The sequence below is a fragment of the Saimiri boliviensis genome, chromosome X, assembly GCF_048565385.1.
Source record: "Saimiri boliviensis isolate mSaiBol1 chromosome X, mSaiBol1.pri, whole genome shotgun sequence".
NCBI lineage: Eukaryota > Metazoa > Chordata > Mammalia > Primates > Cebidae > Saimiri > Saimiri boliviensis.
In genome coordinates, this window is record NC_133470.1 from 16,666,601 (window position 1) to 16,687,075 (window position 20,475).

The 20,475-nt window shown below is 41.9% G+C and overlaps 1 protein-coding gene across 6 annotated transcripts in view; it reads right to left on the reverse strand.

Moving 5' to 3' along the window:
- SH3KBP1 (SH3 domain containing kinase binding protein 1) overlaps window positions 1-20,475 on the reverse strand; it is a 388,693-nt gene that overhangs the window by 314,134 nt on the left and 54,084 nt on the right. For 4 of the 6 annotated variants that reach the window (XM_074392221.1, XM_074392222.1, XM_010334883.3 and 1 more), the window contains exon 2: window positions 19,456-19,613. In XM_074392221.1, the coding sequence (XP_074248322.1) occupies window positions 19,456-19,613 (158 nt within the window). Of the gene's footprint in view, window positions 1-16,206; window positions 16,371-19,455; window positions 19,614-20,475 lie in introns of those variants that run through there. The other 2 variants (XM_074392224.1, XM_010334886.3) reach the window with 2 other exon arrangements.

Here is a 20,475-nt window from a genome sequence, read left to right on the forward strand (position 1 = left end):
CCTAAGAGTAATAGGCCATACAATATGGCTAGGTGTGTAGTAGGCTATACCACCGAGGATTGTATAGGTACACTACTCTATGATGTTCACACAACAACAAAATCACCTTACAATGCATTTCTGAGAACATATCCTTGTTAAGCAATTCACAACTGTATTTCAATTCTTTTGGGAGAGACTGTACATGGCATTGTGTTTTTAATTTCGGTTTCCATATGTTCATTCCTAGTATCTACAAATACAAAATTCCGTGTGTTGATCTTATATCCTGTGACCTTACTCCACTCACTTATTCTAGGAGTTACTTGGTAAATTCTTGGTATGTTCTACTGGAGAATCACATCATCTGCAAAAAAGAACAGTTTTATTCTTCCTTTCCAGCTCATATGCCTTTTATTTTTTTTCTCAACTAATTGCACTAGCTAGGACTTCCAGTATTATGTTGAATGAGACTGGTAAGAGCAGACATCCTCGCCTTATTTCCCCATTCTCAGGGGGAAAGCATACAGTCTTTCACCATTTAATATGGTGTTAACTGCAGCATTTTTGTAGCTGTTCTTTATCAAGTTGGGGGAGTTCCCCTCTACTCCTAGTTTGCTGAGTTTTTATTATGAATGGTGTTGAATTTTGTCAATTTTTTTCATCAACTGATCTGATTATGTGATTTGATTTTTTTCTCCCATAGTGTTGATATCATGGATTACACTGATATTCAAATACTGAAGTAGCCTTGCACATCTGGAATAAACCCCACTTGGTCATAGTATACAATTCGTTTTATAAGTTGCTCGATTGTTTTACTACAGGTATCGATCGACTTACGACCTATGCAACTTACAACCATTCGACTGTACGACCACAATCGCTAGCCACGAGTGCTCTGCGTCTGGCAACACAAACGTTGCCCAGCTGGGCGTAGGACAGTGCGGACCAGCTTCTGGCATCACTACCATCTCCGTGTGCACCATTTCAACTGTTATCCCAGACTCGGTACAGCAATTTGTGTTTTGTGTCTTGCATATTTTTCATCAAACCCCTCCCAAGATGTCTACCAAGAGGAAATTGTCTTTGTCTACACCTCAGCCTGCCAAGAAGAAAGGCCATCGATCTCGACACGAAAATGAAGGTAATTAAGCAATATGAAGGAGGAAAGAAAGTGAGTGTGATCGCACGTGATACGAAGTTATCACACTCGACTGTGTCGACGATTTTCAAAGATAAAGAATTTGTGAAGCTGTGAAAGGTTCTGCACCCATGCGATCAACAGTTATAACAAAGCAACGAAGTGGGCCCATCCACGAAATGGAGAAATTGCTGCCTCAGATGACGACATCAACAATCCGCAGCCAAGCACCAGCGGCCAATAAAATGTTTCGTACATGTTTATATATTTTGATATGTTTTGCAATTGGGAAAATGTTTCCTATGGTATTTTTTACACCTGTATTTTGTATTTTTGTATGCACCTGTATTTTGTAATTTTGTATGTTTTGCAAATATTAAACCAGTTGTACTGGTAATGCAGTGTTTTACTTAAACCTGACGAATGTAAAAATAAGAAACAAAATGGTGTAGAGATGATACAAATGGCATAAAATGAACAAAGAAAATTATGATATATAACAATAATGAAAGAAAATTATGATAAAATATGACTCAAAGATTTTTATAACATCATTTCACAGTACTCTACTGTACATATAGCCTACTCAACTTACGACCAAATCGTGTTATAACCAGTCTGTCAGACCCAATCGTGGTCGTAAGTCGAGCACTAGCTATAATACTTTGCTGAGGACTCTTTTGTTCTATGTTCTTGAGAGATATTGCCCTGTAGTTTTCTTTTATGTACTATCTATCTGGTTTTAGTATTAAAGTAATACTGGCCTCATAAAATGAATTAGGACACATTCCTTCCTCTTCTATTTTCTGGAAAAAGATTATGCAGAATTGGTGCTAATTCTTCTTTAAAGGTTTGGTGGAAATTATGACAGAAAACCTCTAGGCCTGAAGATTTATTTTTTGGAAGCTTTTAAATGACAAATTCAATTTCTTTAACAGTTATAGGACTATTGACATTATTTCATTTTGGGTAAATTTTGGTAGTTTGTGGTTTTCAGGGAATTGGTTTGTTTCATCTAAGTTGTCAAATGTATGTGCATAGAATTGTTTTTAGTATTCTCTTATTGTCCCTTTAACAACTGCAGGATCTGTAGTGATATCACCTGTTTATTCCTAATATGGTAATTTATGTCTTCTCATTCATGTTTGCCTGTCTTTTTAGAGGTTTATCTACTTTACTGACCTTTTTGTTTTATTTATTTTGAGACAGGATCATATTCTGTCACCCAGGCTGGGGTGCAGTGGCACAATCAGAGCTCACTGCAGCCTCAGCCTCCCAGGCTTAAGTAATCCTCCTGCCTCAGCCTTTTGAGTAGCTGGGACCACAGGCACACACCACCATGTCCAGCTAATTTTTGATATACATATATATATATTTTGTAGAGACAGTGTCTTGCTATGCTGCCCAGGCTGGTCTCAAAGTCCTGGGCTCAAGTGATCCTTCCACTCCTGCTTCCCAAAATGCTGAAATTATAAGCATGACCCACTGCACCGGTCCAATTGGTCTTTAAAGAACTGGGTTTTTCTTTGATTTTCTCTGTTGTTTTTCTGTTTTCACCTTCAATGATTACTGCTCTTATCTTCATTATTTCCTTCTTCTGCTTGCTTTGGGTTTATCTCACTTTTTCCAGTTCATTGAGGTAGGATCTTAGATTATTGATTTGAGAACATTCTTCTATTCTAATGTAAACATATGCTATAAATTTTCCCCTCAGTATTGCTTTAGCTGTATTCCACACATTTTAATATGTCGTATGCTCATTTTCATTCAGTTCTATGTATTTTTTAAATCTTTTTGAGACTTCTTCTTTGACCTGTGGATTATTTTGAAGTGTGTGATTTGATTTCCAAGTGTTTGAAGATTTTCTTATCTTTCTGTTATTGACTTCTAGTTTGTTTACTTACGGTCAAATAACACATTTTATATTATTTCAATTTCTTTAAATATATTGAGGTTAGTTTTATGACCCAGGATATGGTTTAACGTGGCAAATATTTCATGGGTAATTAAAAAGAATGTGTTTTATGCTGTTTCTGTGTAGGATAGTCTGTAAATATCAATTTCAACTTCTTGGTTAATTATGTTGTTCAGGCCTTCCATATCCTTGCTGATTTTCTGTTTAGTAGTTCTGTCAAGTGCTGAGAAAGGGATGCTAAGTTGTCAAGTATAACTGTGTACTTATCTATTTTGCAGTTCTATTAGGTTTTGCTTCATATATTTTGTAGCTCTTTTGCTTGGCCCATACACATTTAGGACTACTACATCTTCTTGGTGGAATGACACTTTTTGTCCTTCTTTGTCCCTGGTAATTTTCTTTGCTCTTTGGTCTACCAAAGATATTATACATAGTCACTCCTGCTTTTTAAAAATTAATATTTGCCTAGTCTATATTTTTCCAACTTTTACTTCCAGCATGCCTGTATCAATACATTTGAAGTGAGTTTCTTACAAATAGCATATAGTTAAGTTTTTTTGAATTTATTATCTCTATTTTTAATTTGTATATTTAAAACACATATTGATATTTTAGGGCTTAGGCCTGCCATTGTATTATTTGTTTTCTGTTTGTTCACTCTGTTTTTCATTGTTTCCTTTTTCTTGTCTTCCTATGGTTACATGTACATTCTTTAGAACAGGCGTCCCCAAACTTTTTACACAGGGGGCCAGTTCACTGTCCCTCAAACCGTTGGAGGGCCGCCACATACTGTGCTCCTCTCACTGACCACCAATGAAAGAGGTGCCCCTTCCTGAAGTGCGGCAGTGGGCCGGATAAATGGCCTCCGCGGGCCGGGCCGTGGTTTGAGGACGCCTCCTTTAGAATTTCCTTTTATTTATAGTGAGTTTTAGTGTATCTCCTTGTATAGTGTTACTTTTAGTGGTTTTTAGGATGTTTTAGTTATTACAATATACATACGTAACTTATCACAGACTATATGGATCAACATTTTCCTATTTCAGTGAAGTGTAAAAACCTTACTTCCAGTTATATTTTTTTACATCCTCCCCACCTCTTAAATATAATTTTCTTGCATATTACCTCTATATATATTGAATACCACACCAGATGATGTAATTTTTGCTTCAACCATCAAACATGTTTTAAAAAATTAATGATATAGGCCAGGCACAGTGGCTCATGCCTGTAATCCCAGTACTTTGGGAGGACAAGGCAGGTGGATTACCAGATGCCAAGAGTTCGAGACCAGCCTGGCCATAATGGTGAAACCCTGTCTCTACTAAAAACAGAAAAATTAGCCAAGCGTGGTGGTGCACACCTGTAATCCCAGCCACTCAAGAGGCTGAGGCAGGAGAATCACTTGAATCTGGGAGGCAGAGATTGCGGTGAGCCGAGAATGTACCACTGCACTCCAGCCTGAGCAATCGAGCAAGGTTCCATCTCAAATAAAACCCAAAAATTAATGATACATACCCTATACTTGTCCTATTATACATACTCCCTACTTTTACCTATTTGCTGTTTTCTCCTTTCTGAAATTCCAAGCTTTCTTCTGTTACCATTTCTTTTATGTCTAAAAAACTTTCATTAGGCGTTATTTAAGGATAGGTCTGCTAAATCCTCTTAAGTCTTCCTTCATCTGAGAAGGATATTCATATTCATCTCTTCATTCCTTAACAATATTTTCACCAGACAGAGAATTCAGAGTTAATCATTCTTTTCTTTCAGCCCTTGAAAATGTTATGCACTTCCTTCTGGACTCCATTATTTTGTATGAGAAATACAGTCATTCAAATCATTATTCCCTGTAAGTAAAATGTCACATCTCTCTTATTGCATTTTCTTTGCCTTTTATTTTTAGAAGCTTGATTATGATATATCTTGGCATAGATTTCTTTAGGTTTATCCTGTTTGGGTTTTGCTCAGTTTCTCGATTCTGAAGATTTATGCCTTTTGCCAAATGTGGTGAGTTTTCAGTAATCATTTCTTTCAATACTGTTTACTATCATAACCTTACCTTCTCCTCCTGGAATACTGATGACACAAATGTTAGACCTGATGTTACTGCCCCATAGGTCTCCGAGGCTCTGTTCATTTTTTCTCAGACTATTTTCTATCTGTTGTTCAGAATGAGTAAATTTCATTGATTTATTTTCAAGTTCACTGATTCTTTCCTCTGTCATCTATTACTGAGCTCATCTGGTAAACTTTTTAACTTGTTTATTTTTTGGTTCAATAACTTCCATTTTTTAAAAACCCATTTATTTGCTGAGATTTTCTGATTTTTCATTTGTTTCAAGAGTATCTGAAATTGCTTATTAAAGCACCTTTATGACATATGGTTTAAAACCTTTGTCAGATAATTCTAACATCTGAGTCTTCTTAGTATTAGTATCTGTTGATTGGCTTTTCTCATTCAAGTTCTGATTTTCCTGGTTCTTGGTATGACAAGTGATTTTTTAAATTGTATCTAGGGCATTTGGGTTATTATCTCACAAGACTCTAGATACTATTTAAATTTTAGCAGGCATTAACCCTATTGAGGCTAAGTATGCACATCCTGGGCTACTTTTGTGGGCTGCAGTTTTAATGGTAGTTTAATTTCAGAGCCCTTGCAGTACTATTCTGGTCTGCTTCATATCTTTTACTTAGAGGACATTCTGAAAACCTGGGTAATATTCCATGTTAAAGTTTCTATTGCTAAACTTTTTGGCATGTTCGTTCTAGTCAGATTCACATGTAGGTGGGTTAGGAGTTGTTTGCCCAGGACTTCTAATGCAGGCAGGGGATATCCCTTTAATGAATTCCTTTCTTCAGCTACCCACTCTACAAGATTTTCCCCATTTTCTGGTGGGGAGGGGGAGCGGCCTACCACTGCTGGGTGGAAGGATGGTGATGGAAGTCCAGAATCCCGTCAGTCTCCACTGACAACATGCCAGCAGATGAAGGGATTGCTGCCATATTATCTCATAGTTCTGTATGTCAAAAGTCCTGGTTGGCTCAGCTGTGTTCTTTGTTCACTCAAGGTCTCATGGGCCAGTATCAAGATATCAATAGACCAGACTTTTATCTGGAAGCTTGGGAGACTAACCCATGTCCAAATTCACTCAGGTTGTTGGCAGAATCCAGCACCTTGCAGCCGTAGGTCTGAGGTCTCCATTTCTTTCCTGACTGCCGGCCAAGGTCTACTCTCTGTTCCTATAGGCTGCGCATATTCCTTCCCACATGACCCCTCCATCTTCAAAGCAGCAAGTCCTCCTCTGACTTTCTCTTCTGCCACTAGATAGGAGAAAGTTCTCTGCTCTTAAGGACTCATGGTAGGCCCACCTCCCTGTTTAAAGATCAATTGTGCCTTATAACATAACACAATCTCTGAAGTGACAGCTCATCACATGTACAGGTTGTGGGGCTTAGGAGTAGAATTTGAGGGCCATTCCTAGGAATTGTGCCTACCTCACTACCACCAGGTAGAGAATGAGACAGAGTTAATTATTGAGTCCAGAAGTTCTGCAATTAGAATGTATTGATTCTCTTTGGGGTTTGTTTGTTTGTTTTTTAAGACAGAGTCTCACTCCGTTGCCCAGGCTGGAGTGCAGTGGCACAATCTCAGCTCACTGCAACCTCTGCCTGCCAGGTTCAAGCGATTTTTGTACCTCAGCCGCTAAGTAGGTGGGACTACAGGCATGGGCCACCATGCCTGGCTAATTTTCATATTTTTAGTAGAGACAGGTTTCACCATGTTGGCTAGTCTGGTCTCAAACTTTTGGCCTAAAGTTATCTGCCCGCCTTGGCCTCATAAAGTGCTGGGAATACAGATATTAGCCGTCACACCCAGCCAGAATGTATTAATTCTAATGAACTTAAATTCAGCACTGTTTACGTATCACTATGTTCTCTGTGTGTTTGTAGTAAACTTTTAAAATAATTTTCAGCATGCTTGTGTTTCCTTATATATTCACTAATATAGCTATTAATACTTTATTCATAAAGCTACTTTAGAAATAAGATGAAAATATTTTTCAAATTGAAGTCACCAGCTACCAATCCATGTTCTTGAGAAAAGATACTAGATTTGAATAGATGGTACTACCCTATCGGTACATTGTCCAAAATGAATGACCAAGCTCTATCAAGCAGCAGAATCACCTGAACTTTTTTTTTTTTTTTGGAGACAACGTTTTGTTCTTGTTGCCCAGGCTGGAGGGCAATGGTGCAATCTTGGCTCGCTGCAACCTCCAACTCCTAGGTTCAAACGATTCTCCTGCCACAGTCTCCCCAGTAGCTGGGATTACAGTTATGCACCACCACACCCAGCTATTTTTGTACTTTTTTAGTAGAGACAGGGTTTCTCCATGTTGGTCAGGTGATCAAACTCCCAACATCAGGTGATCCGTCCACCTTGGTCTCCCAAAGTGCTGAGATTACAGGCATGAGCCACTGTGCCTGGAAAAGCACTGTAATTCTTATGCGTTTTCTGCAATTCCATTTATTTTACTTTGTTCTTACTACAGAACACAAAGCAATTGGTCAGGCACCCGACCACTTGAACTTTTTTTTTTTTTTTTTTTTTTTTTGAGACGGAGTCTCGCTCTTGTTACCCAGGCTGGAGTGCAATGGCGCGATCTCGGCTCACCGCAACCTCCGCCTCCTGGGTTCAGGCAATTCTCCTGCCTCAGCCTCCTGAGTAGCTGGGATTATAGGCATGCACCACCATGCCCAGCTAATTTTTTTGTATTTTTAGCAGAGACGGGGTTTCACCATGTTGACCAGGTTGGTCTCGATCTCTCGACCTCGTGATCCACCCGCCTCGGCCTCCCAAAGTGCTGGGATTACAGGCTTGAGCCACCGCGCCTGGCCTGAACTTTTAAAAAGATTCTAAGGCTTCTATCCCTACTCCTGCCCCCACCACAAAATGCTGATGATGCAATGCACCTGGACCAGGTTAGAGACACACTGACATGGAGTCATTGTGGGAGCCCCAAGCTTTACAAGTTTAAATATCCAGTAATGATCACAGTGGTATCCCACATGGTTTATATTTTGATCTGGTAGAAAGCTAAGGGTTAAAACACATGATCTTAAAGTCCCTTTCCAAGCTAAGATTCGATAATCTTGCCATGAAGAAAACAAGATTCTATTATGCCTAATCACCATGATCAACTCAGTCAGGGGACTAAAACTCACCGAGGTCACAGCTCTCCCTGAGTCACAAGACTGCCCCACTCCACCACATTTTCTGCACTACAAAAGTTACAAAGCCTGAGGAAACCGCCAAACGATGTGGGTTCTTATGGGTAACACACTTGTACGTAATTACTCCAGACCCTACTTGGAATAACATTTCTCACAACAGAATCTAACAGGTTCCAGTTGTTAGTTTTAGAAATTGTTTTTCTGAAAGAAAACTGTATGTTTAAAGTTTCAAGAATAATTCGAGGCTAGAATCGGTTTGTTTTGAGGGCCTCGTGGATGGGAAACAATTGGATAGTCACACATCTTGATTATTTATCACTGATAAAAAAGGCAGTCAGTCAAGCTCCTTCTAGAAAGCATAGCCTGAACATTGCAAAATGACAAGTTTGCTTACAAATTAATAATCATGAAATATTTTCCCTAATTGCCTTAATTTCAGAATTTGTAGGAAAAACAGTACAAGCCCATAAATCCAGGCAAAGGTTGTTCTTCAGAGTTGAAATAGCCAACTTTTGAAGGGAATTCCTTAAAATGCAGACAGAAATCAGTTAAATACCATGATTCCACCTGATTGGACACTTGGGGAAGGCATAATACAGCAGACAATAATGGTGAGGAACACAGTCCTATCAGGACAATTCAGACACCCAGATAAAGCTGCCCGCTTGAGCTCAGGTTGCAGAGCCTGCTGGCCTGGATTCCAATGCTCTCTCTGCTCCTCACTAGCTTGTGTGACTGTGGGTATGGCCTTTAACACTGATATGCCTGTTACCTCTTCTGAAAAATATATATGATAAAAACAGCACCTATCTCATAGAGTGGTAGAAGAATTTAATGAGATATAAATCACGGAAAGGGGCTGGGAACGGTGGCTCACGCCTGTAATCCCAGCACTTTGGGAGGCCGAGGCAGGTGGATCACTTGAGACCAGGAATTTGAGACCAGCCTGGCCAACATGGCGAAACCCCATCTCTACTAAAAATATAAAATTAGCCAGGTGTGGTGGTGCACCCCTATAATCTCAGCTACTCAGGAGGCTGAGGCACAAGAAATGCTTGAACCCAGGAGGCAGAGGTTAAAGTGAGCCCAGATTGCGCCACTGCACTCCAGCCTGGGTGACAGAGCAAGACTCAATCTCAAAAAACAAACAAAAAAAATATGGAAAGGGCTTAGCCTCCTTCCTGCCTGGCATACATTAAGTGCTTAACAAATTGTAGTCACTATATACAGACAGACATGGGTAGATTATATATACAATGCCAGGCAGCCAGTAAGCCTTGAATATAATGCAGCCATTATTACTCCATAAAGTAATACAGCCATCAGGGCCAAAAAGCTAACTGTAGGTTCATTTAGCACATTCTAACAGTTGCCGGATAAATTCTGCCAGAAAATTCTCAAGTGGCATTTTAATCTGGAACACCTTTACAGAATTTTTTTTATAGAACAATGTTTAAAGCACAGAATTCCCCAAGGCAGGTCATAGGAGCTAAAACTACCATCCTCTAGAAGTTACATTAGTGACAATATTCCATTCAGTCTGTCTCATTGGTGTTTACATCCTCTAGTGCCTAACACACAGCAGATGCCAACATGCCCAAGGACACCAGGACTAAATGTTGTGAGCAAGATGAAGCTCTGCACATTATAATACATACCTGGGCTGGGCATGGTGGCTCCCACCTGTAACTCTGGCATTTTGGGAGGCCAAGGCGAGAGGATCACTCGAGCCCAGGAGTTCAAGAACAGCCTGGGCAACATGGTGATATCCCCACCTCTACAAAAATTTTGTTTAAAAAAAAGAACCAAGTGAGGTGGTGCATGCCTGCAGTCCCAGTTACTCAGGAGGCTGAGGTGGGAAAATCACCTGAGCCTGGGAAGTTGAGGCTGCAGTGAGCCATGATCACACCACTACACTCCAGCCTAGGCAACAGAGTGAGACACTGTCTCTAAATAAATAAATAAACAAACAAACCCAGAAAAATTACTGCTACCTTCTGGAGACAAGAATCTTGAAAACAATTATCCATATAATCCACAAAATTAATGGCCCTTGAGTTAAAAGTTTAAAGAAAAGGGAAATGTGATTAAAGAGACCCATGTCAGGGTCTTTGAATGTAGAACAGCAACCTGAAAATCTCTACTTTATGACACTTGTTGAAGTAGATTTGTGATCCCTTCATAAATCAAGAAGAACAAAGTAACTGTGAGCTTTATCTCGAAGTGGTACAATTATGCAAAATACTGGTCTTTTGCCTCATGGATCAAGAAAGAACAAAGACATTCACCAACCACTTTACACAAATATCAAAATGGGCTCTGAATGTGCCAGAGATCTAAAACACCTAACAAATGAAAGCTGATGTCATGGCAATCAAGCTGCAAATGGTTACACTCAGCACACACAGGACATGCAAGCTGCAAGTGTACACACTTCACCCTTCAACAATTGGGCAGGCAGAGGGGAAAATGTACTTTTGCCAAACACACACAAAAACAGGCAGAGAAAATAGCTCACTTCCTCACAGACAAAGTCAGACAAACTTAAAGATCAACAAGCATATTCTTTTAACCCCTATCATAGCTTCCTGCCTTCCACATGTCTATCTATGAGCTACAAAATGTTGAGGGCCTGTGTCCTGTTGAACTTTATCAAATGTCCCCTAACAGAAAAATGTCCCCTAACAGAGCAGACAGACACATGCACATCAGCCCGATGTGCATGTTTCAAAGCTTTTTTCTTTTTAAAATTCATTTGAAAATGTATGGTTGTGGGTCCCTGCCAGGAGAACTCAGGAAACAGCTGCTTATACATGCTTTGCTTGACTAAAGAACAATGTTGTCTGGATCTGAGGGTAAGGTTTTAAAAGGGAAATGCTGGTAATTAAATCCAAGATAGAAAGAGTCCACATCTACCTAAAATAGGTGCCTGGCTTTCTGTTTTAGGTGGCAGTCTGAGTTCCCAGAAGTGGTCTTTTTTTTTTTTCATTAAATGACTTTAAGAACTCATCCTAGTTTTTCCTATGATTGTACTCCATACAAGGTCTGTCATGGTCTGCTAAAAAAAAAAAAAAAAAAAACAAAAAAAAAACACCAAACTTAGGCAAAAAAAGATGATCATGTGACCTTTTAATGTCATGCTATTGCATTTTCAATAAGCACTCTCCCCACTCCTCCACCAGGAGGGTCATCTGACACTGAAAATGTGATTTGATTTAAATAACACTACTAGGATATTTTGCAACCCTGTAAGTCAGAAGATAATACAGAAAAATGATAAGGTATGCTGTTTTCTCTTTTTTCTTTTCTGGTAGAGATGATAACCCTAATGGTAAAGATTTTATTGTTCTCTAAGACATGAACCAGCTTTGAACCTAATTTGGCAATCTTATTTGAGCATTCCTTTTTCCACTGAGTTTTTTTTTTTCCCACTGAGTTCCTCATATCCTCACTGAGTTGGTTTTGTTATTCTGCTAGTTCCCTCATTAAATTAGTTCGACGAAACTTTGACACATGCTGTTTGCATGTTTTTAACAATGTAAGAATAGGCCTGGCATAGTGGCTCATACTTGTAATCCCAACGCTTTGGCAGGCCAAGGTGGGAGTATCACTTGAGCCCAGAAGTTCAAGACCAGCCTGAACAACATAGCAAAACCCAGCCAGGCACAGTGGCTCACACCTATAATCCCAGCACTTTGGGAGGCCAAGGTGGGTGGCAAGAGTTGAAGACCAGCCTAGGCAACATGGCAAAACCCTGTCTATACAAAAAATACAAAAAATTAGCCAGGTGAGGTGGCATGGCCTTGTGGTTCTAGCTACTTGGTAGGCTGTGGAAGGAGGATCACTTGAGCCCAGGAGTTTGAAGCTACAGTGAGCTATGATCCCACCACTACACTCCATCCTGGGTAACAGAGCAAGACTCTGTCTCAAAAAAAAAGAAAAAAAATTAAGAAAGCCTTTGCCAGTTCCTGGGCCCAATAATCAAATCATCACTGGAAGACTGGGTTCCGTGCTTCAGGATGCCTCACCAGTCATATTCATAGGTGGCTACATTATAGCAAGATTCAGGCTGATTAGCTGAGTGGTGCAAATGAGGCTCCAGGCACAGATATGGCACCTCCTCCCCACCACCCAATGGAGGCCAAAGCTTTACACAGAGAAAAATCTATGTGTTGAAAGTCAGTAACGGCAGCAATTCCACTCTTAACATGTGTGTATAAGCAACAGCAATTAGTGCTAATGTCCATAAGACAACATACAAGAATGTTCAGAGCCTCTATCAATAAAATCTTCAAACCAGAAACAACCCAAATGTCCATCAACAGAATACTAAACGAATTATGGGATATTCATTATAATGAGATATTATACAGCAAGAACAAAGTACTGATACAAGCAAAAAACATTTTGTTGTGTACCAGCCACATATAAAAGAACACATAGTATATTACTCCATTTATATAAAATTATAGTACAGGCAGGCCAGGCGTGGTGGCTCACACCTGTAATCCCAGCACTTTAGGAGGCTGAGACAGGTAAATCACGAGGTCAAGAGATCGAGACCATCCTGGCCAACATGGTGAAACCCCGTCTCTACTAAAAGTACAAAAATCTGCTGAGTATGGTGGTGCGTACCTGTAGTCCCAGCTACTCGGGAGGCTGAGGCAGGAGAATCGCTTATACCCAGGAGGAGGAGGTTGCAGTGAGCTGAGACTGCACCACTGCACTCCAGTCTGGTGACAGAGCGAGACACGGTCTCAAAAAAAAAAAAAAAAAAAAAAAAAAAAAAAAAAATTCTAGTACAGGCAAAACTAATGCATGATGATCAATTCCCTAGGGGGAGGGGAATCACTGGGAAAAGGTATGGTGGAACTTTCTTTTTTTTTTTTTTTTTTTTTTTTAAGTGAAAGTAAGTTTATTAAGTAAGTAAAGGAATAAAAGAATGGCTACTCCATAGGCAGAGCAGCCCCAAGGGCTGCTGGTTGCCCATTTTTATGGTTATTTCTTAATTATATGCTACATAAGGGGTGGATTATTCATGAGTTTTTCGAAAAAGAGGTGGGCAATTCCCAGAACTGTGAGTTCCCCACTTTTTAGACCATATAGGGTAACTTCCTTAAGTTGCCATGGCATTTGTAAACTGTCATGGCACCATTGGGAGTATAGCAGTGAGGATGACCAGAGGTCACTCTCGTTGCCATCCTGGTTTTGGTGGGTTTTAGCCAGCTTCTTTACTGCAACTTGTTTTATCAGCAATGTCTTTATGATCTGTATCTCATGCTGACCTCCTATCTCATCCTGTGACTTAGAATGCCTAACCATCTAGGAATGCAGCCTAGTAGGTCTCAGCCTTATTTTACCTAATCCCTATTCAAGATACAGTTGCTCTGGTTCCAGTGCCTCTGACATTTCCCCTTCCCTTGCATCAGCACGGTGGAACTTTCTAGAGGGATAGAAATAGTCTTGATATGGGTGGTAGTTATAGACATACACACTTACGTAGAAACAAAAAAAAATCATCAAGCCGTAGACATATGACTTGTGCATTTTACTCTACATAAATTTCACCTTAAAACAAATACTTTTTTAAAGGGAAGGGATAAAGAAAAATGTATTCCAAAATAAGTGGGTGGCGTAGTGGCTCATGCCTATAATCCCAACACATTGGGAGGCCAAAGTGAGAGGATCGCTTGAGTTCAGGAGTTCCAGACCAGACTAGGCAACATAGTGAGACCCCTCTATAATTTCTTTTTAATTAGCCAGGAACAATGTCTCACACCTGTGGTCCCAGCTACTCAGGAGGCTGGGTGGGAGAACTGCTTGAGCCCAGGAGTTTGAGGCTGCAGTGAGCCGTGATCATGCCACTGCACTGCAGCCTGGGTGACAGTACAAGACGTTGTCTCAAAAAAAAGATGTGGGTGGGGAGAGAGAGAAAGAAAAGAAAGAGAAGGAGATTTTAAAAGATTCCTCTTCCATGTTTACAATACATAAATAAGAACAAACTAAATAAAAGAGAGACAAACCTAAAAAGGCATGTGGCCTAGCTGGGTACATTTCTGCATGATGAAAAATAGCCTGAGAGCTGATAAAGCACTGGTATCTTCTTAACAATGGGATGGCCTGCTGCTCAGTATAGTAGGGGAATGGCTGGTATTTTTCTCTTGAGAGACTGAGACAGCACTGAGATGAGGGCAAATATGAATCCCAACACTCTGGGGGACCATGCTCAAAAAGGACACTGAATAAGGATCTGATAAATGAATCAAGAAAATGCTTGGCTAAGAGTGGTGGCTCACACCTGTAATCCCAGCATTCTGGAAGGCTGAGGCAAGGATCAGGAGGACAGAAGTTCAAGACCAGCCTGGGCAATAAGGCAAAACCCCATCTCTACTAAAAATACAAAAATTAGCCAGGTGTGGTGCTGTGCTGTGCCTACAGTCCCAGCCACTCAGGAGGCTGAGGTGGGAGGATTACTTGAGCCTAGGAAGTCAACACTGCAGTGAGCCATGAACATGGCACTGCACTCCAGCCTAGGCAACAGAGTGTAACCCGTCTCAAAAATTTTTTTTAAATGCTTAAGGTAGGCTCTCTGACAGTGGTAACATGGACAGAAAGGCATGCAGGTATAAAATCTTGTGGCATTATAAATCTTGTGGGATTCCACAAGATTATCCAATTCAATCTGGGGACATGTTATTCTTACACTAAATAGGACATACATAAAGCCACTTTCAAAAAGTGCACACCTATGCCAATATGATTATTATTACTTAAAGATGCATTTTCAGCTTTTAAAATTCTCTACAGAGTTCTGGTTATTGTTAAACTCCACTGCATCCACCTACTGAATTTTCAATAATAGGCCTAAAACATTTCCAGTGGGTGAAGACTTGAAAATAGACTCAGCCATCTGAAAGAATAGAAGTTTCTTTTTCTGCCAAATGTGACAGCTACAAGTAGCGCGGCCCTAGACGCTCCTGCTATATCCTTTCTGCCCTAGGTGGAACAAGCATCTCCCAAGAGCATGACTTCCCCTCCCTGGAAGTGCTCCAGCTAAAACTAGAGGACACCTGAGCAGATGAGAGCAGAACAATTCAGGCCCAGAGGAGAGGACCCATTTCTCTCACCTGGTGACCAGCACTGCTACACACTCACTGCGGGGCTGGCCACTGTGCTAAACAATTTCCAGCACTCTCTGGTTTAATCCTCTGAGCACGCCGATGAGGTAGTCGGGTTCTCAAAAGGAAACAGATGGCCCACTTGAATTAGGGTAATCTGGGTGGGATTAATAGAGACTTTCACACGGGTGGGTGAGGTATAGAGAAAGCCCAAGGTGATAGTCCAGGGCTAGAAACAAGGAAGCCCCCAGACTTGAAGGAATGAGGAGAGAGGGGTAAGGAGGAAGGTGAACCTGATTGGAGCAGCCACCCATCCCGTGAGGGACACAGCCTGCCCAAAATCCCCATTGGCAGGGAGCTGATGGGATAACCGCCTCCCCCCACCCCCAGTCTCACTGGTCTCTCTCCCTCCCTGCTGTCTCCCACCAGGGCTTCCCTTGAGCCAAAGCTCATGGGAAGCCACAGGACAGGAGCCTGCTGCCATGCCCACACAGGCCTAGCCCAAAGCAGAGCAGATGGGGCAATGGGGAGACCTCCTGGTGGTCAAGACATCACCTCCATTTCACAGCGAGGAGTCCTCTCTGAGCAAGGAGGAGGGTCAGGTTCCAGCTCTCTCGTGGGCAGTTCCTGCACTGCATTTCCCTGCCCTGGTTTCCTCCACAGTCACTGACAGCACGCCCGCCCTATGCTATGAGCAAATTCCATAGGCTTTCTCAGTGCCTTCCAACTCAGTTCTGTGATTCTGTGGATTTGTGGTTTAAAATGAGGTGACTAAGCCAACAAGACATATTAAAGGTGTTCAAAATACAACCTACCCTCAAAACTGGCGCTGATGCTGCAGTCCCTTCTCCTTCCCAGGCTCCTCCTCTCTCTTTCCCATGGTCCTCCTCTCCTTCCCACAGTCCTCTCTCCTTCCCAGGGCCCTCCTCCCTCTTTCCCACAGTCCTCCTTGCCTTCTTGCATTCTTACTTCCTTCCCAGGGTCCTCCTCTCTCTTTCCCACAGTCTTCCTCCCCTTCCCACAGTCCTCCCTCCTTCCCAGGGCCCTCCTCCCTCTTTCCCACAGTCCTCCTTGCCTTCCCAACATTCTTCCTTCCTTTCCAGGGTCCTCCGCTCTCTCTTTCCCACAGTCTTCCTCCCCCTTCCCATAGTCCTCCCTTCTTCCCAGGGTCCTCCTCCCTCTTTCCCACAGCCCTCCTTGCCTTCCCACAGCACTCTCGCTTTCCCAGGGTCCTCCTCTCTCTTTCCCATGATCCTCCTCCACTTCCCACAGACCTTAATTCCTAGGGTCCTCCTCCCTCTTTCCCACCGTCCACCTCACCTTCCTACAGTCCTCCTTCCTTCCCAGGGCCCTCCTCTCTCTTCCCCACAGTCCTGCTCACTTTGCTACAATCTTCCTCTCCTTCCCACAGTCTTCTCTCCTTCCCTAGGTCTTTTCTCTTTCACATAGTCCTCCTCTCTCATTCCTTCCTCCTTCATCTTCACTCTAACCACTGCCCCTTTTATCTGGAAAAACCCTCTTTCCACACTAGAATGCAGCTCAACTTCAGGGATACTCCTTTCCTAAAACTGAGGTCTTTGTTTGGATATGCAAACAAACTCCCATTCGCACCTCAACAGAGTCAATCTGCAGTGGCCCAGATGCAGCACTTTTTCACTCTTAAAATGGGAGACAGCTGGATTCAAGTGTAGTCCAGTGGAGGGAAAGCCTATATTCCTACAACTCCAGAAAGCAATGTTTAGTGGCATGTTCTCTACAAAACTCTCCCCAGCCTCTTCACCCCAAAGAGAAAACAGAAACGCTAGCAAGATCACCCTGAGACAAGATCCTAAAGAAAGATTTAAATAGGTTCCTATTCATTTTCAACTCTGAAAGGGCAGTGACTGGAAATCCAGTGTGCATCACACATTTTTCATCAACAACCCCTTGTCATTAAAAAAAAAAAAAAACCAAAAACAAAAAACAACTCCCACCCAGCCCTCAGGATTCCTTTGGCAGGGGCCACCTGCTTCTCTGGGCCCAAGGTTCCCCATACTACCTGCCTCCCTGTATCCAAGGCACACTCCCTCTTAAGTATTGTCTGGTACTAGGGAGACTCCAGGAGGGGATCCGAGGACTTTTGAATGCAGGTCTTCCTACTGAGGACAATCCATTCTTCTGAGAACAATCCATTCTTCTCCAGTGTGAGATAGAAAGTTTATGGCACCGGGACTTTTAGACCTAGTCAGTATTTCCCATGAGGAACAGCATGCAGGTGATCCTTTTCTACACAACAATTCAAACTATTACTTACAACTGTGTGGTAATTGATTAATATGAATGAGTTATTTTTATAATTAACCCATAGATGACTTCTGCAAAAGGCATAATTGTCAAAACTTTATTGAAGAAGTTTTGTTCAGTGCTTCATGGACATAAAGGGGTAAAGGAAAATAATATTGCTCCTATCAAAAAGGTAATATGAGCCAGGCGCAGTGGCTCACACCTATAATCCCAGCACTTTGGGAGGCTGAGGTGGGCAGACCCCTTGAGGTCAGGAGTTTGAGACCAGCCTAGCCAATGTGGTAAAACCCCAACTCTACTAAAAAAAAAATACAAAAATTAGTTGAGCGTGGTGACATGCACCTGTAATCCCAGCTACTCAGGAGGCTGAGGCCCAAGAATCATTTGATCCTGGGAGGCAGAGGTTGCAGTGAGCCAAGATCGAGTTTGTGCCACTGCACTCCAACCTGCGCAAGAGAGCAAGACTCTGTTTCAGAAAAAACAGGGCAATATGAATACAAAGGTGGAAAACATTGCATAATTTGAATTCTATATTTATTCATTCATTCATTTAAGACATTGCATAATTTGGATTCTACATTAATTAATTTATTTATTTAGAGACAGGGAGGGCTCTGGCGTGATCATGGCTCATTGCAGCCTCAACCTGCTGGGCTCAAGTGATCCTCCCACCTCAACCTCCTGAGTAGCCTGGACTAAAGGTGCACACCACCACGCCTGGCTAATTTTTAATTTCATTTTTGTAGAGACGGGGTCTCCCTATATTGCCCAGGCTGGTCTCGAACTCCTGGGCTCAAGTGGCCCTCTGCCTCAACTTCCCCAAAGTGCCAGGATTACAGGCATGAGCCACCATGTCTGGCTGGATTCTACATTTAATTTGATTACTATTTCATTTGAGCTGTCTAAACTGAGTTTAACCTCCATTTTGCAAGGAATAGAAAAAAGTAAAATTCTTTTAAACTCTCAAAGCAAATAAACAAGTACATACAACAATTTAACAAACTTTACATTTTTCCAGCATATTATTATTTTCTTTTTCTTTTCTTTCTTTTTTTTTTTTTTTTTTTAAAGACAGTCTCACTTTCTTGCCCAGGCTTGGAGTGCAGTGACACAATCTCTGTTCACAATCAAATGGAGTTTGAACTCCACCTCCCGAGTTCCAACAATTCTCCTGCCTCAGCCTCCCAGTTAGCTGGGACTACAGACGTGTGCCACCACACCCGGCTAACTTTTGTATTTTTTAGTAGAGACGGGGTTTTACCATACCATGTTGGTCAGGCCGGTCTCGAACTCCTGACTTCAAGTCATCCACCCACCTCGGCCTCCCAGAGTACTGGAATTATAGGCATGAGCCACCGCTCCCAGCCTCAGCATTTTCTAAGAAGTGATACACAGTGGAAAGAGATCATCCTGAGCCTTAAAAAAGCAATTTCAGGCCGGGAGCAGTGGCTCACACCTGTAATCCCAGCACTTTGGGAGGCTGAGATGGGCGGATCACCTGAGGTCGGGAGTTCGAGACTGGCCTAACATGGAGAAACCCCATCTCTACAAAAAAAAAAAAAAAAAAAAAAAAAAAAAAAAAAAAAAAAAAGCAATTTCAAAACAAGTATCCCAGATACCAAGGGCAAAACTATACATGCTTCTCTTGGTATCACATAGGAGGTCAAGCCATCAAGCCATGCCCTAAGATAGTCTGTGCAATTCATCCTCAAGCGCCCCCACAGCCTTTGGTCAGCAGAGCCCACACAGGAGACAGGAAAAGGGTTTTGCTTTGTACTCACTCTTACAAAGTTGTCAGGGAACAAACCTCTCCTGCCATTGATCTGTCCCTCCCACCAGCCTCCATCCTCCTTCCTGATGTTGGTGATGATTTCACCCACGCTGATTGTCAGCTCATCGTCGTGCTGGGCCTGGTAGTCAAACTCCACTATGGCCTCCACTGAAAGGAACAGGGAAAACAGAGTAATTTAGGTCAGATGTTGGAGAAGGCTGAAACCCAGTATCCCTTGAAGGCCAGTAAAGTCACATTAAAGGGACTTCCCCTCTACAAATATTCAAAATAACAGGGCCAAACACAGTAACCCAATTTTGGTTAACCTGAAGCCTACAGCACAGAAACCACAAAGTGCTGGTCTGTGGTCAGGCACAGGCAGCGTGGCCTACAGGTCTTGGGGTCAGCAGGCGCTTCAGAGCGAAAGCCACATGATGACATCCAGCTAACAATATTTGCCCCACCTAGAGGGGATCCAGCATTGTCTCCCTGAGCTCAGAGTACAGACAATAGATGTGTTTGACTTTTAGGTCTCCCATCCCCTGCCAATAGTATATGATGCTAACCTCTCTGGGTCTCAGTTTTACAAAATGTCAAAGCTAATAACTCCCATCTGATATGGTCTGTGTCCCCACTCAAATCTCATCTTGAATTGTAGTTCCCATGATCTCCATATATTTGAGAGGGACCTGGTAGGAGGTAACTGAATTATGGGGGCAGTTACCCTCATGCTGTTCTTGTGATAGTAAGTTCTCACAAGATCTGATGGTTTTATAAGGGGGTTTTTCCCTCTTTTGTTTGGCATTTCTCCTTCCTGCTCCCATGTGAAGAAGGACATGTTTGCTTTCGCTTCTGTCAAGATTGTTAAGTTTCCTGAGGCCTCCCCAGCCATATTGAACTGAGTCAATTAAGCCTCTTTCCTTTATAAATTACCCAATCTTGGGTATGTCTTTATTAGTAGCATGAGAATGAACTAATACAGCATCCTACAGAGGTAACACCCATCTTGCAGTGACAACACACGTAAAAA